General features: G+C 48.7%; 1 protein-coding gene across 1 annotated transcript in view; it reads right to left on the reverse strand.

Annotated features, from left to right (window-relative positions):
• Positions 1 to 646: 646 nt before the first annotated feature.
• The window catches only part of cdh22 (cadherin 22), a 67,980-nt gene continuing 44,945 nt past the window's right edge, over positions 647 to 23,681 (reverse strand). The window contains exons 5-8 of the mRNA XM_062979295.1: positions 13,175 to 13,296; positions 12,127 to 12,244; positions 8,807 to 9,058; positions 647 to 5,386 (exon numbers count right to left, since the gene is read on the reverse strand). Coding sequence (XP_062835365.1) covers positions 4,806 to 5,386; positions 8,807 to 9,058; positions 12,127 to 12,244; positions 13,175 to 13,296 — 1,073 coding nt within the window. The 3' untranslated portion in view covers positions 647 to 4,805. The remainder of the gene's footprint in view (positions 5,387 to 8,806; positions 9,059 to 12,126; positions 12,245 to 13,174; positions 13,297 to 23,681) is intronic.

Here is a 23,681-nt window from a genome sequence, read left to right on the forward strand (position 1 = left end):
GTAACTTTGTGTTCTCAAATACATTACAACCAGAGCCGGTCCAACAATGAGGCGAATTAAGCGGTCACTTGGGGCCCAAAATATACGGGGGCGCAGTCGAGACTGCTTTTTCTGTTGATTTGTTGTAAAACATGATGTTTTGGTGCTTAATTTGTAAAATCCTAATGTAATTTGATGTTTAATAGGCTTTTCCTTAATCCCTCCATAATATCCAACATTTTTGCTTATCCAACGCTTTTATTTTTCAGTGATTGGTTTTTTTTGGGGGGGGGGGCAGCGCCAAAATTCTGTTCGCCTACACTTGAAAAATACCTAGGGCCAGCTCTGAACTTGTACCCTCAATTCACTGCTGACATGATAAATAAAATAAGCAGTGGAACTCTCTCTCTGCCCCAGAATGTGGTGGAGGCTCCTTCTTTGGAGGCTTTGAAGCAGAGGTTGGGCGGCCATCTGTTGGGGGTGCTTTGAATGCAGAATGGGGTTGGACTGGATGACCTGTGAGGTCTCTCCCAACTCTAGGATTCTATGGTTCCAGCTCTAGCATCCTATGATCCTTTGCGCACACACACACTCACACATGCATGCACGCTTCTTCCATGGGGGGCGAGGGGAGCCAAGGAAATAAGCAGCAAGGACTCTGGGAAGATGACAAGGAAATCCTTTTATTTCCAGGTCCCTGAACAACCCTGTGAAAATACCAAAGAAGAGGCAGCCCAGGAAGGAGTGGGAGGGGGCTCCTTCTTGCCATGGCCCCCACGGGGTGTTGACTCTTTGCACTGGGGAGGCAGGAGGAGGAGTGGGGCGCATAGGGGTGCCCTATGTACAGGGGAGATGGGGGGCAATGGGGGGAGGGCACTGGCTGATAGTGGGGTGGGGGTCACCATCCCCTGGAATTAGTTGTTCCTCTTCATTCTGTTTTGCCACTTATGAATATTTAAATTTGTTGTCCCAAACTGGAAGAAAGCAGGATAGAAACCAGTAACTGGAGGATGTGGGATGGGGGTGTCAGATACATACCCTGTTTGGCCACTGGCCCATCTGGAAAACATCATGCGCACACACAACCGGGTTGGCCTCCCCGCAACACACACACACACACACACATGTACACATTGGGAGGGGGGGGGGCTAGCACAGAAAAAGTTCCTGAGGAAGGGGAAGAGGAAGAGAAAAGAAGGAAGGAAGATAGTAAGCAGCCTCCACCCCTGGTTCTGTCCCTAACTGGGGAGGGGGCTTCACAGTGAAGGGACAGTGAAAGGAGAGGGCCAGGGTTGCACCCTCCCCACCCTCACACACCCCACAAAATGTCAAAGAAGACCAGAGGAACCCTGAGAAGGGGGCAATCTATGGGGAGGGGTCTGGAAGAGGAGCCCATGACTATGGCTATCCATGCCCTAGGCCTTCCTCCTCTCTCCTCCCTTCCCTTCCCACAGCCCCAGTGAAGACCCCTCTTAGTAGGCAACCGGGACCTACTAAGAAGCACCTGTCTCCCAGGCTCATCCTGCCATCCAAGGGGTCCATGGACGGCCCACGTGTGGGGATGACTCCAGAGAAAAACCACCACCCTCAGTTGGGGTGATTCCACCATAAATATAGCAGAGTTGTGGAGTAGAAGTGTACTGGGCCCATAACCCATTGTTGGGGAACCTGAGCTGTTAGGCTCAAAAAATAACCCTCCCTTGGGGTGATTCCACCATAAATATAGCAGAATTACGAAGTAGAAGTGTACTGGGCCCATAACCCATTGTTGGGGAACCTGGGCTGTTAGGCTCAAAAAATAACCCTCCGTTGGGGTGATTCCACCATAAATATAGCAGAGTTACGAAGTAGAAGTGTACTGGGCCCATAACCCATTGTTGGGGAACCTGAGCTGTTAGGCTCAAAAAATAACCCTCCGTTGGGGTGATTCCACCATAAATATAGCAGAGTTACGAAGTAGAAGTGTACTGGGCCCATAAGCCATTGTTGGGGAACCTGGGCTGTTAGGCTCAAAAAATAACCCTCCGTTGGGGTGATTCCACCATAAATATAGCAGAGTTACGAAGTAGAAGTGTACTGGGCCCATAACCCATTGTTGGGGAACCTGAGCTGTTAGGCTCAAAAAAATAACCCTCCCTTGGGGTGATTCCACCATAAATATAGCAGAGTTACGAAGTAGAAGTGTACTGGGCCCATAACCCATTGTTGGGGAACCTGAGCTGTTAGGCTCAAAAAATAACCCTCCCTTGGGGTGATTCCACCATAAATATAGCAGAGTTACGAAGTAGAAGTGTACTGGGCCCATAACCCATTGTTGGGGAACCTGAGCTGTTAGGCTCAAAAAATAACCCTCCCTTGGGGTGATTCCACCATAAATATAGCAGAGTTACGAAGTAGAAGTGTACTGGGCCCATAACCCATTGTTGGGGAACCTGAGCTGTTAGGCTCAAAAAATAACCCTCCGTTGGGGTGATTCCACCATAAATATAGCAGAGTTACGAAGTAGAAGTGTACTGGGCCCATAACCCATTGTTGGGGAACCTGAGCTGTTAGGCTCAAAAAAATAACCCTCAGTTAGGGTGATTCCACCATAAATATAGCAGAGTTGTGAAGCAAAAGCGTGCTGGGCCCATAACCCTCCTCAGGCCCCTTCCTTTACCCCCTCAGCCACTTAATGCCCCTCTGCAAGGCCAGAGGGGCATTTGCTGGAAGGCCGGACCAGACCGTGCCCTTTGCTACAAGAAAGGAGCAGAATGCTAGCTGGGTGAGAAGACCCTATTGGGTTTCATCCCTGAACTGCTCCTGTGTCTTGTGTCCTCAAGTTTCCAGTCCTCAATGAGTAGCTAGGCTAGAGACAGGGACCAAGTTGAGGGATTCCTTTCCCCACATCCCTGTGTGTGTTTATCCCTTTGCATCGCACGTAAGTTTCTGCTGGTTAAGGAATTTACTCCTAGTATTCTGCTATATTTGGGTGGGACTGCCCCAACTGAGGGTTATTTTGAGCCCAAAAAAGGGCTTTGTCTCTCCTCCTCCAGGCATGGGCAAGCTTCCGCCCTCCAGGTGTTTTGGACTTCAACTCCCACCATTCCTAACAGCCTCAAGTTTATAGTCCTCATATAGTCCTAGAAGGGGCAGAAAGCTGTATGAGTGTTTGTTTTGAAGGCAAGGCTAGGTACTTCAGCCAGCAGCAATTGTGGCTCCAGGTGTTTTGGACTTCAACTCCCACCATTCCTAACAGCCTCAGGCCCTTTCCTTTTCCCCCTCAGCCGCTTAAGCGACTGAGGGGGAAAGGAAGGGACCTGAAGAGGGTTATGGGCCCAGCACGCTATTGCTGTGCAACTCTGCTATATTTATGGTGGAATCACCACAACTGAGGATTATTTTTTTGAGCCTAACAGCTCAGGTTCCCCAACACTGGGTTATGGGTCCAGTACACTTCTACTCTACTATATTTAGGGTGGAATCACCTCAACTGAGGGTGATTTTTTGAGCCTAACAGCTCAGGTTCCCCAACAATGGGTTATGGGCCCAATGCACTTCTACTTTGAAACTCTGCCATATTTATGGTACAATCACCCCAACTAAGGGCTATTTTTTGAGCCTAACAGCTCAGGTTCCCCAACAATGGGTTATGGGCCCAGTACACTTCTACTCCAGAACTATGCTATATTTATGGTGGAATCACCCCAACTGAGGGTGATTTTTTGAGCCTAACAGCTCAGGTTCCCCAACAAAGGGTTATGGGCCCAGTACACGTCTACTCCACAACTCTGCTATGTTTAAGCTGGAATCACCCCAACTGAGGGTTATTTTTTGAGCCTAACAGCTCAGGTCCGCCAACAATGGGTTATGGGTCCAGTACACTTCTATTCCACAACTCTGTTATATTTATGGTGGAATCACCCCAATTGAAGATTATTTTTTGAGCCCAACAGCTCAAGTCCCCCAACAAAGGGTTATGGGCCCAGTACGTTTCTGCTGCACAACTCTGCTATATGTATGGTGGAATCACTCCAACTAAGGGTTGTTTTTTGAGCCTAACAGCTCAAGTTGCCCAATGAAGGGTTATGGGCCCAGCACGTTTCTGCTGCGCAACTCTGCTATATGTATAGTGGGATCACCCCAATTAAGGGTTATTTTTTGAGCCTAACCGTTCGGATTCCCCAACACCGGCCGCTCAGATTCCCTACCAATGGGTAACAAGGGAAGGCTTTTCTCCCAAATGCCAGAGGGAATCCCCTCTCCACCCCCCTCCCTGGACACAACGGACCCCCAGACCCTCCACCACCCCTTCCCCAGACAGAGACGACAATTGGGAGGGCCTCTCAAGCAGGAGACCCCAGCGAAGAAGGTTTGTGGGCATTGGACAGAGGTAGCGAGGGCTCTTGGCAGCCGCTGTGCAGCAGCCGCTGGGAACGTGTCCAAAGCAGGGAATCCAGTGACAGAACCAATTTGGGCAACAAAGCGCTCTCTGCCTGCCTGCCTCCCTCTCCTCCTGGGCAGTCAGACTCCCCAAGTCCATTTAAATGATAATCTGCAGCCCTGGCCGGCACCCATCAGTCTCTCTCTCCGACAGAAGCGCTCCTTCTCCTCATTCCTCTTCTGCTTTCTCTTCGGCTGCACCCCTTCCTTCCTTCCTTCCGTTTTCCAGGCCTCCCTCCGGGGCCTTTCCCACTTCCCTTTGCATCCAATGCAGCCTGGACCAAGGTGGCCGGACCGTGGTGCGCCTGCGCGGTCGGTGGCCCCGCGGGAGCCCCAGTGCCCCTCTGCTTTGGCCCCTTGTCTGGTAGGCGGCTGGGCCGGGCATTTGGCTCTGTGTCCGGGGCCTAGGGCTGCCCGCCGCTGCTGCTGCCACTGCTCTGACTGTGGTCCTTGTCTCGGCACTGGCTCCCGGCGTAGAGCGCGGCCAGCTGCCGGAAGCGGGGCCCCCAGGAGCCCAGGAAGGAGAAGTCCTGCTCCTCGGAGCCAGAGGAGTGCGAGGTGATGGAGCTGAGGGCCGACTCGGGCGGGGAGCCCTCCCCCTCGAAGGCGTAGGTCTGGAAGGAGTCATAGGGGGGCACCGAGGGGTCCTGGTCCGCCTGGCCCACCTTGCGGCTGATGTAGTCCCGGAAGAGGGAGAAGTCCAGGTCGGGGGTGGCCGGCAATGGGGGGGCCCCCTGTGGGAGGGGCAACAGTTCTGAGGGGAGGGGGGGCCCAATGCCACCCCCCTCCCCACCCCCACCACTCTTGGCCTCCCCCCCAAAATCATAGAGGCTGCGCAACGCAGACATGTCGTAGGCCTCTGTGTCCTGCTCCCCGCCACCCTCGTCGTTGTACTTGATGACGTTGTCGCGCATGTCCTCGTCCTCCTCTGAGGCCAAGTGGCCCTTCTGGTGGCGCTTCAGGGTCAGGATCAGCAGCACCAGCACTGCACGTGGGGGGGGACACACACAACACCACCAGGGAGGGAGGGAGAGATGGAGGAAGGTAAAGAGGAAAGGAAGGAAGGGAAAGGAAAGAGGGAAGGAAAAGGGAAAGGAAAAAGACGGAAGAAAGGAAAGAGGAAAGAGAGGGAGAGTGGAAGGAAAGGAAAAAGGAAGAAGGAAGGTAGGAAGGAGGAAGGGAGTGAGGGAGGGAGGTAAAGAGGAAACGAAGGAAGGGAAAGCAAAGAGGGAAAGAGAAAGAGAGAAGAAAAGAAAGAGGAAAGGGAGGGAGAGTGGAAGGAAAGGAAAAAGGAAGAAGGAAGGTAGGAAGGAGGAAGGGAGTGAGGGAGGGAGGTAAAGAGGAAACGAAGGAAGGGAAAGCAAAGAGGGAAGGAAAAGGGAAAGGAAAAAGACGGAAGAAAGGAAAGAGGAAAGAGAGGGAGAGTGGAAGGAAAGGAAAAAGGAAGAAGGAAGGTAGGAAGGAGGAAGGGAGTGAGGGAGGGAGGTAAAGAGGAAACGAAGGAAGGGAAAGCAAAGAGGGAAAGAGAAAGAGAGAAGAAAAGAAAGAGGAAAGGGAGGGAGAGTGGAAGGAAAGGAAAAAGGAAGAAGGAAGGTAGGAAGGAGGAAGGGAGTGAGGGAGGGAGGTAAAGAGGAAACGAAGGAAGGGAAAGCAAAGAGGGAAGGAAAAGGGAAAGGAAAAAGACGGAAGAAAGGAAAGAGGAAAGAGAGGGAGAGTGGAAGGAAAGGAAAAAGGAAGAAGGAAGGTAGGAAGGAGGAAGGGAGTGAGGGAGGGAGGTAAAGAGGAAACGAAGGAAGGGAAAGCAAAGAGGGAAAGAGAAAGAGAGAAGAAAAGAAAGAGGAAAGGGAGGGAGAGTGGAAGGAAAGGAGGGAAGGAAGGAAGGAAAGAAGGAAGGAAGGAGGGAGGGAGGGAGGGAGAGATGAAAGGGAGGGAGAGAAAGGAAAGAGGGAAGGAAGAAAAACGTGAAGGAGAAAGAGGGAAGAAGAGAAAGAGGAAAGGGAGGGAGAGTGGAAGGAAAGGAATGAAGGAAGGAAGGAAGTAGGAAGGAAGGGAGAAAAGTGGAGGGACAGCAGGGAGAGGAAGGGAGGGAGAAATGAAAGAAAGGGAAGAGGGAAGGAAGGAAATAGGAAAGGGAGGGAAGAAACGAGGAAGGAAAGAAGGGAGGAAGACAGAGCGGAAAGAGGGAAGGAGGGAGGGAGGGAGAGTGGAAGGAAGAAAAAGAGGAGTGGAGGGGAAGGTGGAAGGGAAGGAGGAGGAAGGGAGGAGAATGGAAAAGGAAAGAAAGGGATGGAGAGAAGGAGGAAAGAAATTAAAAAGAAATGAAACAAGGGAAGACAATGAACTCATTCCAAGGCAGTGGACCCATTCCAAATACAATGGTGGGTTCGTTGAGCCATCTGGAGGATATCAGCCCCCACCCCAGCAAAGAGAGGCCCGTTCTTCCCATTCAGGCTGCAAATGGCCTCACTGTGGGGACAGGGGCCAAGGAGAGAGTCCACCTGGCAAGGTGGCAGGGCAGGGGGCCCAGAGGTTGCATGGACAGCTCTGGCAGCCTCATCCTCTCCCCCCCCCCGCCCCCGACCCGTCCATCACTGAGAGCAGCCCTTGGCCAGGAGGTTCACTATGACCAAAATGGCACAGACTGGGCCAGACTGGGCCAAGGGAGCCCCCCAAAGGCCACTCTCATTCACCCGGGGCCATTTCAGTCTCTGCCACAATGACTGGCTGGATTGTTGCCACCTGTGTATAGCTGGGCAGGTCTAATGGCTTTGCTCCTTCCTGATGGTTTTGTGCTTGAAGCGGGGTTTGTGCTGTGACTCAGCCAGAGTCTCAGACTGACTCTGATGGGGATGATGGGATTCGGGTTCACAATGACTCTGATGGGGATGATGGGATTCAGGTTCACAATGTCCCTGTTGTAGAAGATGAGGAACAGGGTGTGCAAGTTCAGTCTCCCACAGCAAGGAATGATGTTGTTGATACTGAAACTAGCCAGGTGCAAACTGATTTAGAAAAGGAGGACAGTTCTCACTCTGATAGCAAGTTGGATGGCGAGCAGGCTGACACTAACAAGCAGCCTGACCTCGTTTGGAATTCAAAGTTCGAAGGAGTGTGAGAATAGCTAATAAGAAAGAGGTCAGAGGGCAAAGAAATGCCTTCATGTTTGGGAAAAGGTATTAAGCACTGTGTTTGGAGACAAACCTTTATCAGAGCAACTTTTCGTCTAACCAAGAAACAAGTTCTCTCCTGGATTATCTTGCAGCTTTCGGTCTTGGGACTTTGTCATGTTCTAATGGGACTCTGTTTATTGCTGGTGCTTCTTTGAATTATGCTCCAAGGCTTTATATTGTATCGATCTTATGGAACTCTACTTTTGTTTTTAAGAACTCTTTTATCTTCTACTTTTTAATAAACTACAAAGACTACAGCCTGTGTACAGTTTGGTGTTTACAGCAAGGTGAAGCTATCCTGAGGTGCGACCATTTGTGTGTTTGTGGGATGTGGGCCAAGGGGGTTTTCTGCCCACCCCAAAATTCTGATCAGAAACCTATGCACTCCAATGGCAGCTGCCAGTCATGGTGATCAGGAGGGCAAGCACAGGGCCCTTTGTGTTGTCGAAGGCTTTCATGGCCGGGATCACAGGGTTGTTGTATGTTTTTCGGGCTGTATGGCCATGTTCCAGAAGTATTCTCTCCTGACGTTTCGCCCACATCTATGGTAGGCATCCTCAGAGGTTGTGAGGCATGGAGAAAACTAAGTTTTGAGTTTTTTTTAATACTGGTAACCAGATTTTGTTCATTTTCATTGTTTCCTCCTTTCTGTTGAAGTTGTCCACATGCTTGTGGATTTCAATGGCTTCTCTGTGTTGTCTGACATGATAGTTGTTGGAGTGGTCTAGCATTTCTGTGTTCTCAAATAATATACTGTGTCCAGGTTGGTTCATCAAGTACTCTGCTATGGCTGGTTTCTCTGGTTGAGTAAGTCTGCAGTGCTACCAGTATTAAAAAAAATTCAAAAATCAGAACAGTAAAAAAAAAAAGGCAACACTCTGAAAACAGAGGATTTCCAGACATGAATCAACCAAGGGCAGTTAACGACTCTAAACAAAGGATGCCCCAGAGGCAGGAAGAAGACAGCAGATAAGCTTTTTTTTTCTAATTAAGGTGATTAACTACAACATTCACACTGACCTATCTCACCCTGGACTTTCCACAGATATATATTAACCTCTTTACTTAGTTTTCTCCATACCTCACAACCTCTGAGGATGCCTGCCATAGATGTGGGTGAATCATCAGGAGAGAATACTTCTGGAACATGGCCATACAGCCTGAAAAACATACAACAACACAGGAGCCTTTGTTCTGGAGGAGGGGCTGGGGCCGCAAGGGGAGGGTCCACTCACCGATGAGGATGAGGACGCAGACCAGGAGGGCGATGAGGGCCCCGGGGCTGAGCGAGGAGGCGGCGGCGAAGGCGGTGGCGTTGCAGGACTGGATGGCGCCGGCGCTGTCGCAGCCGCAGACCCGGATGGTGAGGGTGCCGGTGCTGCTGAGGGCGGGGGGGCCGCTGTCCACCACCAGGATGGGCAGCAGGAAGAGGTCCTGCTCCTGGCGGTTGAACCCGGGGCGCTGGGTGTGCACCGCGGCCGTGTTGTCTGCAGGGGAGAGAGGGCCCGTCAGCAGCCCCACACACCCCACTTACGCTGGAAGGCCCTCTTGGAAATGGCTGCCATCCCTCACTTTCACCAGAGCCCTCCTCTACAAACTGCAAACCCCTCCCTACTGCTAGATCCATAGATATGAACCCCTCCACCCAGCCAGGGACCCCCTCCCTAATGCCACTCTATCAAAGGAAGGGCTGCAGAGGAGCATGGCTTGGCATCCTGGGTCCTGCAAGGGATGGAGGGGTGGGTTTGGCTTCATGGAAACAACCTTTGGAGCTCAAAGGCTCCTCTGGGGCAGAAAGAAGTGGGCAAGCACCTAGACAGTGGGGCTGGACTAACCATATCTGCCCCCAAGAAAGAGAGACCCATTCTGGTGCATATTGTTGGGAATCACCCTGGACTACTCAAGTCTAGATGTAGTCAGATAGATGATAGAGTTAGATTGAGGGAATCCTTTCCCTGTTTCCAAAGCATGTCTAGACAGGCTTCACTGTGTTTCACTCTGTCCTGTTTACGTCACATCCCTTACTTTGAAGTTAGCAGAAATGTGAATCTTTAGGGACACTAACTTCCCATTGGTCAGAATGTCTTTTATGGCCCCAATAAACTGGACCATGAGGTTGGAACCATTTTGGTTCTCTCTTCTCCCTTTGTTCTTCTAGCTAACAAGAAACATCTTGCTGTCTCTCCTGGCAAGATGTAACTATGTAGATGTTTGTTATTTTTCCTTTCTTATTTTCTCCTTAGAAACCAGTCTAGAGTAGACTAGACAGCTCCCAAGCCTTTCTATCTACAATGGAATTCTTTTTACCTGAATAAATACTTTTTGAACTTTTATTGAGACTCTGCAGTCCATTGCAATCCTAAATGGTCAAAGGCTTCTCTTTGCTCGCCCCATGTAAGTAACTGTTGCATTTGAAAGCTTTTGCTTTTGCTACTCTGCTCAATTTTGATGGAATCTCCCCCAGAGAGGGTTAAATTGAGTCTAACCGCTCAGAGATTACCACAACACATATATAGTCAAGCTGAATCAAAAAGCTGGGAGAAAAGAGAGAGCACCGCATTGTTATCCGATGCACACCTGCACCACCCACTCCAGAAGCAATAGAACATTTAACATAATTCACTTCCAGGTTAGAGACTCAGGTGGTACCACTGCGCACGGATGCTCCCTGGTGTGCATACGCATTTCAATGTGCTTCCTTTGGCACATTTGCTGCCTGGATTCGTGTGCACAATGTGGCCATTCAGCACCAGGGTTGCAGAGCGGAACTAATGTGTGCAGAGAAGGATGAGGGGTGCTCTCCACTCCCACCTGCGTCCTGCAATGGGAGGCCTCGGCCTCTTAAATAGGGGAATAGCATCTAGATCCAGGGAAATCATGTTCCCCATGCTCTATTCTGCCTTGGTCAGACCACACCTGGAATCACACTGTGTCCAATTCTGGGCACCACAGTTGAAGGGAGATGTTGACAAACTGGAAAGCGTCCAGAGGAGGGCGACTAAAATGATTAAGGGTCTGGAGAACAAACCCTATGAGGAGCGGCTTAAAGAGCTGGGCATGTTTAGCCTGCAGAAGAAAAGGCTGAGAGGAGACATGATAGCCAGGTACAAATACGTGAAGGGAAGTCCTAGGGAGGAGGGAGGGAGCTTGTTTTCTGCTGCCCTGCAGACTAGGACGCAAGGGAACAAGGGCTTCAAACTACAGGAAAGGAAGGAGATTCCACCTGAACATCAGGAAGAACTTCCTCACTGTGAGAAGGGCTGTTCGGCAGTGGAACTCTCTGCCCCGGGCCGTGGTGGAGGCTCCTTCTTTGGAGGCTTTTAAGCAGAAGCTGGATGGCCATCTGTCGGGGGTGCTTTGAATGCGATTTCCTGCTTCTTGGCAGAATGGGGTTGGACTGGATGGCCCATGAGGTCTCTTCCAACTCTACTATTCTATGATTCTTCACGGCCACCATCTCAGAGCCAGTGGCATACAAGGAGTGCCATGTGCCCATGTTGGGGGTCCCAGGGACCCTGCCCAACTCCAACCACCTTGACAGGACCCTTTCCATTTATTTATTTATTTATTTATTTATAGCATTTATATTCCGCCCTTCTCACCCCGAAGGGGACTCAGGGCAGAACACATTACACATATAGGCAAACATTCAATGCCTTTTAACATAGAACAAAGACAGAGACAAACATAGGCTCCGAGCGGGCCTCGAACTCATGACCTCCTGGTCAGAGTGATTCATTGCAGCTGGTTGCAGCTGGCTTGCTCTCCCGCCTGCACCACAGCCCGGGCCCATTATCCTCCTTCCTGCAAGCCAGAGCCGAAAGAGGGTTGGGGGACCGGTCTCAGAAGCATCCCACACAATCCCTCCCGACAGAGACACACTTTGTAAACTAATCCAGTCCCTTCGTATCCCTGATTTCTGACTCTTGGTCAAGTGTCCCAGAGAGGGACACATCCTGCTTCAATCTGCATCACTCCTTGCAATTGGCAGTATTATCTGGGGGGCTCTGCATCTGGGGCAGTAGCCCCTCTGTGTTCCCCATGAATGGGACCCCCTCCTGGCTCCTCAGGCCCTATGGCCACAAGTGAGGGCAGGGTCCGGTCTCATGCGCAGCGGCACCCGCTCCTTGCGCCACTTTCTGCCACAGCTGCCGCTCCGCCGCGGCCTCTGATTCTGCTTCTGCTTCTGCCGCTGCTGCAGCGCAGGACGTAAAAGGGGAAGATTTAAGTGAGCGCTTTGTGTCTCCATCTGCTCTGGCATCCATCAGTGTCTCGTCTTGGCTCCAGCAGCAATATTTATAAATCACATCTCAAAGCCGGCTACAAATTTGTACAAAGAAACAGATGGGCCGTTGGTGCCCTGTTTGTCACCCGCCGGCCGTTATTTACGGAGCGCTTCCCGAATGGGAGGGATGAGGCAGCGGAGGGCTGACCGGAGCCCCCGAAGCGGTCGGAGGGGCCACAGAGCACGGCCTCCGCAAGGCAATGGGGTCTCACAGTCACGGTGCCAAGTGTGGGGAGGGGGCTGTGGTCCTGCCCTGGGCGAGGGCCCTACCTTGGACGTCCAGCAGCGAGAAGTGGGGTTCACCCGAAGCCTCCGGGGCCAAAGTGAAGTAGAAGTGATGGCCGCCCTGGGGCTCGTCCCGGTCCACCACACTGATGGTCTGGATCAGCTGCCGGAGAAAAGAGGACAGGCTCTCAGGGGGGCAAGAAAGACCCTCCTCGGTTGGGGGTCAGCGAGGAAAGCCCCCGCTCCAATATCTCCATGGGAGCACTTTCATCAGAGACTAACTGGCCATCTGTCCGGAAGGCTTTGATTGTGTCCTTCCTGGCAGAAGTGGGTCAGACTAGATGGCCTTTGGAGGACCCTTTCAATTTGAGGAGTTTATGCACCGTTCCCTCCCCAGTGATTCCCACCTTTTCAGAGTTACAACAGGGTGAGAAGGTTGATCCCCCAAAGCAGCCATCAAGACCCCTACTCCAATTGTTTTATGCAGGGACCCCCACCATTGGCATCTACTCCCACCCCAATGGCCACCAACTGCTTCTGGGAGCCCAGATGGGGGGAGGGAGGGGTCCCTGAGAAGAAAGAGGAACCAAATCTAGATGCTGAATGTCATGGCTGGGGAGGGGAGCAAAGCCCACCCTCAAACCAAAGGAAGCAAAGCCCATCTTGGACATTCTCCAGCATTAGACACTGGGATGGATAGAGTCTCCTTGTGGAGAGAAAAAGTGGGCTATAAACAAAAATAATAATAGTAGTAGTAGTAGTAGTACTAATAATAATAATAATAATAGACTGTGCAAGGAAGCTGACGAAACCATTGATCATATCCTCAGCTGCTGTAAGAAAATTGCACAGACAGACTACAAACAGAGGCACAACTATGTGGCCCAAATGATTCATTGTTTGCTGTGACATAATAAAATAATATTAATAAATCAAGTGGTTGAAGGGCATGAGGGAGGGGCTTCCCAGGCTTGGCCCTCCCCTCATTCCTGTCTCACAAGCACCCCACCACCTCCACCTCTCCTTTGCTTTTGTGTAACTCTAAAATGCCCCCACCACGCCACCTGCCCCTATCTCTGCTTCACCCGCTCACCTGCCCGGGCTTGGCATCCTCGCAGACGGCAGCCTCGAAGGGGGTGGCCAGCTCCGGAGGGTTGTCGTTGACGTCCAGGATGCGGATGCGGAGGGGCGCCCGGGACACCTGCCCATGGCTGTCTGCAAGACACATAGGCCACCCAATCAGGGAGGAGGGGCAGGAAGGGGTCTCAAAGCCCCTCTGCACTGCCACCCCCAACCCCTTTCCCCCGCAGGGCACATAGACCCCAAGTCCATGGGCCACAACACCATGGGGCAACCAGGAGCCCACCAATGGACCACAAAAGGAGCCAGGCGCTGAAGCCATCGATGCCTCTTCCAGACCAACAATCCTTCAAGACCAGGGGTCCCCAAACTATGGCCCGCGGGCCACATGCGGCCCATTGAAGCAATTTATCCAGCCCCCATGGCACAAAGGCAGAAGGGGGTTGGACTAAATGGCCCAAGGGGTCTCTTCCAATCCTTAATATTATTTATTTATTTACAACATTTATACCCCGCCCTTCTCACCCAAGGGGACTCAGGGCGGCTTACAAAAATTGGCAAAATTTAATGCCCAAAATGCAATCATAAAAACAAAACAATATAAACAGATCTATTAATAACATTGTTAAAATAAATTATAAAAACCTTAAAAACGTATATACAATTAATTCCATTCATCCGAGATCCTCATGCTTCATCCTTAAATCAGGCCATGTCAACTTTGTCATTTACTCATCAAAAGCTTGGGCACATAACCATGTTTTCACAGCCCTTCTGAATCCCAGCAGGGTAGGAGCCTGTCGGATATCTCCAGGGAGGGCATTCCACAGCCGGGGAGCCACCACCGAGAAGGCCCTGTCCCTCGTTCCCACCAGCCGCGCCTGTGAGGCAGGTGGGACCGAGAGCAGGGCCTCTCCAGTTGATCTTAGGGATCTAGCTGGCTCATAGGAGGAGATACGTTTGGACAAGTAGATTGGGTCAGAACCATTTAGGGCTTTATAGGTCAAGACCAGCACTTTGAATTGGGCTCGGTAGCATATCGGCAGCCTCAATTATTAACATTGAGGCTGGGTGGCCATCTGTCAGGGGTGCTTTGCTTGTGCTTTTGGTGCACAAAGGCAGAAGGAGTTGGACTAAATGGCCCAAGGTGTCTCTTCCAACCCTCATCATCATCATCATCATCATCATCATTTTATTGTATGACACAGCAAACAAGATAGATATGCTGGATTTCGTTTCACAAAATCCCAAGTCGAGCACTTCCCAAGTGTCTAGGACTGTGTGATGTATTTTCTGATGATGCGTGCAGATCCCATTATTATTATTATTATTATTATTATTATTATTATTATTATTATTATTATTATTATTATTGCTGCTCAGTAGCAAAATATAGTCCAGCCATCCAACAGTCTGAGGGATCGTGAATTGGCCGCCAGTTTTAAAAGTTTGGGGACCCTTGTTCAAGACGGTTGCTGTGAGTTTTCCGGGCTGTCTGGCCATGTCCCAGAAGCATTCTCTCCTGACGTTTCACCCACATCTATGGCAGGCATCCTCAGAGGTGGTGAGGTGTTGGAAACGAGGTGAGTGGGAGATGGAACCCCTGCCCCCTTGCTGCCCCCAGACCCTCCAGGAGTCTTTCCTTCTGCCTGAGACCCCCAGCCCCCCACCCCACGGCCCCTTGGAAAGCAGCAGGGAAGAGGGTGGCAGTCTGTCCCATTTTGCCGGGCTTTCCGTGCTCTTTCGCAGCTGCTTTCCATATTTTGTTAATTCCTTCCCTGGGATTGTTCTCAGTCTCTTGGATCCTGCGGGGAGGGGGGAGGGGGGGTCCGGTGGGCGGAAGGAATGCATAAATACTTTTAATAAATAATCATAAACCGATGGTCTGAGGAGCGTCTCTCCTGATTTCATATTTGAGTGGATTTTTAATTTGGTTTCTTTGAATTGTGAGCCAGGCTCAGAGCGATCGGAGAAATGAATCACACGGCAACGAAAAAAGAAAGGAAGGGAGGGAGAGAGGAAAGAAGGAAGGAAGTGTCCGGTTCTGGGGGAAACAATTCACAGAGAGGTGGACAAGGTGGAAGCTGTCCAGAGAAGGGCGGCCAAAATGGCCAAAGCTATGGATTTCCTTGCTTTGCCCTTCTCCCCACAAGTAACAACCTCCCTCATTTTATTGCAAGTGTCTCTTGACTCTGCTATAGGTTTTGTCCCTTGAGCCCAAAGGCCTTGTGACCATGACGCTGAACCTCCACCTTCAGGGCCACTCCACCTCTGCTTCCCAACATAGCATCTACAATCGCATTTTGTTGTTTATTCGTTCAGTCAATTCCGATTCTTTGTGACTTCCTGGAACATCCCATCAGCTGTCGCTGCCCCCAGTTCCTTCAAGGTCAAGCCAGTCACTTCAAGGAGACCAACATGAGCCTACAATGTGATGCGGCGGCGAAAAAAGCCAATGGGATTTTGGCCTGCATCAGTAGGAGTCTAGAGTCTAGATCCAGAGAAGTCATGCTCCCCCTCTATTCTGCCACACCTGGAATCACACTGTGTCCCATTCTGGGCACCACAATTGAAGGGAGATGTTGACAAGCTGGAATGTATCCATAGGAGGGTGACTCAAAGGCTCATGTTTAACTTGTTGTCCACGAGGACTCCAAGGTCTTTTTTTGACAGCAGTGTGTGCGAAAAAGACCTTGGAGTCCTCGTGGACAACAAGTTAAACATGAGCCTACAATGTGATGCGGCAGCTAAAAAACCCAATGGGATTTTGGCATGCATCAATAGGGGAATAACGTCTAGATCCAGGGAAGTCCTGCTCCCCCTTATTCTATTCTGCCTTGGTCAGACCACACCTGGAATCACACTGGGTCCAATTCTGGGCACCGCAGTTGAAGGGAGATGTTGACAAGCTGGAAAGCGTCCAGAGGAGGGCGACTAAAATGATGAAGGGTCTGGAGAACAAGCCCTATGAGGAGCGGCTTAAAGAGCTGGGCATGTTTAGCCTGCAGAAGAGAAGGCTGAGAGGAGACATGAGAGCCATGTACAAATATGTGAAGGGAAGTCATAGGGAGGAGGGAGGGAGCTTGTTTTCTGCTGCCCTGGAGACTAGGACGCAAGGGAACAAGGGCTTCAAACTACAGGAAAGGAGATTCCACCTGAACATCAGGAAGAACTTCCTCACTGTGAGAAGGGCTGTTCACAAGTGGAACTCTCTGCCCCGGACTGTGGTGGAGGCTCCTTCTTTGGAAGCTTTTAAGCAGAGGCTGGATGGCCATCTGTCGGGGGTGTTTGAATGCGATTTCCTGCTTCTTAGCAGGGGGTTGGACTAGATGGCCCATGAGGTCTCTTCCAACTCTACTATTCTATGATTCTATGATTCTAAGGATAAAGGGTCTGGAGAACAAGCCCTATGAGGAGCGGCTTAAAGAGCTGGGCATGTTTAGCCTGCAGAAGAGAAGGCTGAGAGGAGACATGATGAGAGCCAGGTACAAATACGTGAAGGGAAGTCCTAGGGAGATCTGCAGGGCCAGAGGAATTGCATCCCAGGGAACGGAAGGCCCTTGATGATGCTCAGCAGCTGTTCAGCAGAGGAACTGCTGCTGCCTGTAAGTCCAGCGGAGACGCTTTTCTTCTTGGGAGGTTTTTCGGCAGAGGCTGGATGGCCATCTGTCAGGAGAGCTTGGGCTGTGTCTTCCTGCCTGGCAGAAGGAGCTTGGACTGGGTGGTCCTTGGGGTTACATCCAGCTCTATGATTCTATGACTCTGTTAATATGTGTTGTCAAAGGCTTTCATGGTCGGAATCACTGGGTTGCTTTGAGTTTTTTGGGCTGTCTAGCCATATTCCAGAAGCATTCTCTCCTGATGTTTCGCCCACATCTCTGGCAGGCATCCTCAGAGGTTGTGCAGTCTGTTGGAAACGAGGCAAGTGGGGTTTATGTCCCTGTGGAATGATGTCGCTTGAGGCGAATGTTGCAACTGGCCACATTGATTAGCACTGAATGGCCTTGCAGCTTAAAAGTCTCTCTGCTTCCTTCCTGGGGGAATCCTTTGTTGGGAAGTGTTAGCTGGCCCTGATTGTTTCCTGTCTGGAATTCCCTTGTTTTCTGAATGTTGTTCTTTATTTACTGTCCTGATTTTAGACCTTTTTAACGCTGGTGGCCAACTTGTGTTTATTTTCATGGTTTCTATTAATATGCTTCCTGGGAGTCCAGTGGAGTCTTCTTCCTTCTCTGGACATTTTTAAGCAGAGGCTGGATGGCCTTCTGTCAGGAAGGCTTGGATGGTGTCTTCCCACATGACAGAAGGGGAATGGACCGGATGGTCTCTGGAAGTTTCCTCAAACTTTAACTATTCTATGATTCTATACATAGAACCTCTTGCCATTACAGTAGAGCCTCACTTATCCAATGTTCTGGATTATCCAACGCATTTTTATAGTCAATGTTTTCAATATATCGTGATATTTTGGTGCTAAATTTGTAAATACAGTAGAGTCTCACTTATCCAAGCCTCGCTTATCCAAGGTTCTGGATTATCCAAGGCATTTTTGTAGTCAATATTTTCAATATATCGTGATATTTTGGTGCTAAATTCGTAAATACAGTAATTACTACATAGCATTACTGTGTATTGAACTACTTTTTCTGTCAAATTTGTTGTATAACATGAAGTTTTGGTGCTTAATTTGTAAAATCATAACCTAATTTGATGTTTAATAGGCTTTTCCTTAATTCCTCCTTATTATCCAAGTTATTCGCTTATCCAAGCTTCTGCCGGCCCGTTTAGCTTGGATAAGTGAGACTCTACTGTACAGTAATTACTACATAGCATTACTGTGTATTGAACTACTTTTTCTGTCAATTTTTTTGTATAACATGATGTTTTGGTGCTTAATTTGTAAAATCATAACCTAATTTGATGTTTAATAGGCTTTTCCTTAATTCCTCCTTATTATCCAAGTTATTCGCTTATCCAAGCTTCTGCCGGCCCGTTTAGCTTGGATAAGTGAGACTCTACTGTACAGTAATTACTACATAGCATTACTGTGTATTGAACTACTTTTTCTGTCAATTTTTTTGTATAACATGATGTTTTGGTGCTTAATTTGTAAAATCATAACCTAATTTGACGTTTAATAGGCTTCTCCTTAATCTCTCCTTATTATCCAACATATTCGCTTATCCAACGTTCTGCCGGCCCGTTTATGTTGGATAAGTGAGACTCTACTGTATTTTTGAAAAAATATGAGCAGACAGGTGACATGCCCAAGGGGCAAAGGCTGTCTCAAAAAAGGCAAAAAATCTGATCCAGAAAATTACTGGCCGCTCAGCCTGGCTTCAATCGCAGGGAAAATATGAGAACGGATTAAACGGGAGCCTGCTTGCAAATATCTAGGCGACGAGGCAGTAATTAGCGGGAGCCGGCATGGATTTGTCAAAAATAAATCCTGCCAAACTGACCTTATATATATTCTCTGATCAGGTCACTAGTTCAGTAAATGGCGAGAACGCTGCAGGTGCCATTTCCCGTATTTATTTGGACTTCAGCAAAGCATTTGATAAAGTCCCCTGTCGCATTTTCATTAGCAAACTGATTAAATGCGGATTAGATGGGACACCGTCAGGCGGATCCACGAGTGCCTGGGAAAACGGGGCTCAAAGAGCGTTATCAACGGCGGCGTCTCGGGCTGGAAAGAGATCTCGCATTAAGTGCCTCCGGGTCCCTCCACCGCCTTCCTTCCTTCCTTCGGCATTTTTATCAACGGTTTCGATGGGCCTTATCTCGCCTACAAATGGTACCAACCTGGAAGGGTGGGCTCACACTCCGGGAGGGAGCAAAGGGACTCAAAGGGAGTTGGATAAACCAGAACACTGATCTGGAATTAAATGGAAATGCAACAGAGATAAATGCAGAAGTCTACACTGAGTTCACAAAACCCAAATGCACAGGTATCAGATGTGTGGGGTGCAAGGCTCTGCAGAACTCCATAGGAGAAGGACCTTGGGGTTATGTTGGCCATAAATGGACCATGATACATGGAAAGATGCCGCAGTCGTGTTACAATTCTGCCCTGGCCAGGCCTCACCTGGAGCCCTGTCTTCATTTTACGAGGGATGAATGAAGAGTAATGCCTCCACCTTCGTTACTTGGGTTTGGATGGGAATATCTTAATAAATCAAATGCAGAAATAATCCTTAGAACGTACTCTTTAACCACCACTATTCACTTTCCCACATAATCACCAGACAACTGGATACATTTCTCCCAACGATGAACAAGTTTTCAGAAGCCGTCACAAAAGAAGTTGACACTCTGTTTCCGCGACCAGCGTCTCACAGGACCCAATAGCCAAGAAAAGCAATAATGTGACCCACACGTTCTTGTGAAATGTCTATGATGCTTGAAATTTCTCTCTGAGTGATATGGCAATCGACCTGAATCAATCTGTCAACCTTTTGCTTGTGAAACTCTGTGGTTGTTGTCACAGGACGTCCAACTTTTTGTTTGTCACGCAAGTCAGATGTTCCCACCTCAACATCTTTAAACTTACTCGCCCAATGACGCACAGGACTCACATCAACACAATCCCCATAAACAGCTTGCATTCTCTGAGGAATCTCCTTTGGGGTGACACCTTCTCTGTCAAGAATTCAATGACTGCACGTTGCTTAAGTCGCATTGACTGACCGTCTGCGCAGGGTTCCATACTTCGCACTTTAACAACACAACTGTTAAATGCTAAGGCTTCCCGCCAAATGGAACTAACTGTAGAGGAGAGTCTACTGAACAAGCCAGGACCTGCCGAGACCAAGACTGCCATCTGTTGAGGATTTACGAAGGTGGAGGCATTACTTTTCATTCAACCCTCATAAGAAGGAGAGCAGGTCCAGAGAAGGTCAACAAGGATGACAGACAATAATGAAGAACTAGATGCAGAAAAGTTGAGGGAGCTTCAGGGCAAGTTCATCCTGGTGAAGAGAAGACCGCGGTGGGACATGATGCCCCTCTTGGGATGGTTACTGATGAAGATAAGTAGAGCATGATCCAGCAGTGTGATACTGCAGCAAAGGAGATGAATCTCATTTAAGGCTGCATTCATAGGAACATATTGTCGAAGCCTTTCACGGCTGGAATCACTGGGCTGTTGTGTGGTTTCCGGGCTATATGGCCAATGTTTTCTAGAAGTATTTTCTCCTTTCTGAGGATCTGATGATGGTCAAGCAAGTGGAGTATATATACCTGGGCAATGACCATGCAAACAGAATCTGTGAAGCCCACCTCCTCCAAGGTGAACTGGACCACCGAAACCGGTCTTTCTGGTCCAATGGGTATGTATTTTACGGCAGACATTGGAAGAGCTGCAAGAACAACCACAAGATGAAAGACAAAGATTCTCCCAGAGGAACAGTGTTCTTACCAGACGTCAAGGGAACCATTGACCACATAAGGAAGCCGATGAAGAAACATAACACACAAGTGATCCACAGACTTACCAAGAAAATCCAACAAATGCTACATTCAGCAAAGGACAAGAGGGATCCTCTCACCTCTGCCAGAGTCTACCGTATGCTGTGTAGCTATGGACAAGTCTACAGAGGGACCACCAAACACAACACTCATACAAGAATCAAAGAACATGAAAGGCACTGCAGACTAATTCAGGCAGAGAAATCATCCACAGCAGACCTTTTGATGAACTAACCCAGACACAACCTATTATTTGAGAACACAGAAATGCTGGACCACTCTCACCACCACCATGTTAGGATACACAGAGAATCCACTGAAATCCACAAGAAGCAGGTGGACAATTTCAGCAAAAGGAGGAAACAATGAAAATGAACACAATCTAGCTACCAGTATTAAAAAAAAATCATAATCAAAACAGTAAATAAGGAACACCTCCCAGTCAGAAACGGGAACTCCAGACAGCAAGCAATCAAGTGCCAGTGAACCCCTTCCAAACAGAGGATGCCTCCAGGCAACAATGGCCAGGCTACCTCGATACTGAAACCCTCACTGATTGACTTTGCAGCTGGCAACGCTACTCAGTGCTATTCAAGCTTGCCAATTGCAACATTCACACTTGCTTCAAACAGACAAGGGTTCTTTCTCCCACCCTGGACATTATTCCACGGATACAGACATCCCACTTGCCTAATTTCCAACAGATCTCTGAAGAAACCTCTGAAGATGTTTACCACAGAAGCTGGTGAAAATGTCAGGAGAGAATGCCACTAGAACATGGTCCTATAGCCCGAAAAACTCACAGCAACCCAATGTTAGAGAAAAGTTGGGGCAGATTCAAAGAAGGATGATAAGAGGGGTGGAGAACCGAACAGATTAGAAGAGGCTGAAAGAAGAGGCACATTCAGCTGGGTGAAGAAACGACATAGAGGATGACATAATGGCCTTCTTTAAATATCCCATGGGCTACAACAGAGAGGAGAAGGCAGGACTATTCCCTGGCATAGAGGATGGGACCAGATCTCTGTTGGAGGTTAATTAGCTCTGAACCACCCTGATTTATTGGTGAGTCAGGCCTCTCACCAATCCATCCTCCGCCAGACTGCTTGAGCATCCGGCTAAGCAGCACCGACAAACGACACCACAGTCGTAATTCAGCTGCCCACAGCGGTTCCAAGGCTTTATTAATATACAAACTATTTACAAGTTACAAAGTCCATTGCTCATAGGACACAGGCTTCCCTAGGCAAAGGCAAAGCATGTCCTCTCTCTTTGCCAATCTTCTGCCGGCAATTCCCACATTCCATAGAAGAATGACAAACTGTCCTGTCCGCCCTCTGAGACCGGAAGGCTTGACCTATTGGCTAGGCAGGCTATCACTCAAGCTGGCCTGCCATTAACCCGTGTGCTGCTGGAAAGCATGCCGGAATACACAGTTGCAAAATCCCAACAGCAAAGCACTTGATTCAACATTTCACCAAACACCAAAATACCACCAAACACCAACAATCTCATGGTTTGAAGCTAGAGAAGGACAGATTTTGGCTGAGCATTAGTCAGACCAGTTCAGCAGTGGGACCAACTGCCCAGAGACAAGGTATTGAAGTGCAGAGGCACAGAGCAATTTGCTAACAAACCACTGGGGAAAAGGGAAGGATATGTGAAGAGAGGATGGGGTTAGAGAAGGGCCACTGAAAAGGATTAATGCGGAGGGCAGAGAAAAGGGAGCTACCAGACTGAAGAAATGAAGGAATTAGGGACGTTTGCAATGCCGTTAGATTTATCTGCAAGGAAGAAGCAATAAAACACTTTGTGAGTATAAACAAGCCTGCTGGATGTTGTTTATTGACTAGCAGCCAGAAAAACTGCATACACTGGCTTCATTTAATGCTTATCTGAAGTGGAGTCCCTATTTTGGTTAGAGCTGCTGAGAACTAAGAAGGTGTTAGTTTTTCCGACTGGGTGTTTTAAAGATAATCTCCCAAAAGATGCTAAACAGCTCCCTTCTGGTGGGGATGCTTGAGCTGGAGATCCTGCATTGAGCAGAATGGGGTTGGACTAGATGGCCTCTGAAGGCACCTTCCAACTCAATGACTCTGAGGCTCTTAAGCATCAATGCTAATGGCGCTGCTGCACACGGGAGAGGAAGGGCATGAAGTTAATCAGGATGACTGACCGTCCCATGATCTGAACCCACAACGGACCCACAAGAAGTGACCCCAGCGATCCCCATTGTTATCGAACACCATAACCCTCTTCCCTAATGAAAAGGACCTATAGTTAGAGATTTATAGTTTCCGAAGGGCAACAAGCCAGAATGAGAGAGAGCAGCGTCCTCTCTTTTGCATAAAGATCCCAGGCCTCCCCATCACCTCCAGATCCCTCTCTCTCCTCTATAAACTATATTTTATTCTCCTTTTATTCCTATCTATATATATAAAAGAGTGATGGCATCACGGCGACCCACAAAACAACAAAACTACAGGCCCCCCAACCTCGAAATTTGACAACACAACCCATCATCCATGCCTCTAGGTTGATACAACAAAAAGAAAAGAAAAATAAAGTCCTAATTAGAGAGAGAGGAATAATTGCTTTTATCCAATTGCTGCCAGTTAGAAGGCTAAGCTCCTCCAACTTGGTCTCCTAGCAACCCAATAAAAAATAATAAAAAACACTAAAAATTAGTACAATAAAATACTATAATAACAGAAAATAACTAAAAATAATACAAGAAAATAATAAAATATAATAAATAAAAATATAACTTACAATAAAATTAATAAAAACAATTGCAAATAACATCAAATAAAAATTACACAACTATTTTTAACCAATACCACCACCACTTTGCCACAGCAACGCGTGGCCGGGCACAGCTAGTAAATCTATAAACTATATTTTATTCCACTTTTATTCCTATAAATCTATAAACTATATTTTATTCCACTTTTATTCCTATAAATCTATTAAACGTGTTCCATTTTGGGTTCCTGTGAGGTTTTCGGGTTTTATGGCCATATTCCAGTAGCATGCTCTCCTGATGTTTTGCC

Source organism: Anolis carolinensis, chromosome 4 (assembly GCF_035594765.1).
Source record: "Anolis carolinensis isolate JA03-04 chromosome 4, rAnoCar3.1.pri, whole genome shotgun sequence".
In the NCBI taxonomy this organism is placed as follows: Eukaryota; Metazoa; Chordata; class Lepidosauria; order Squamata; family Dactyloidae; genus Anolis; species Anolis carolinensis.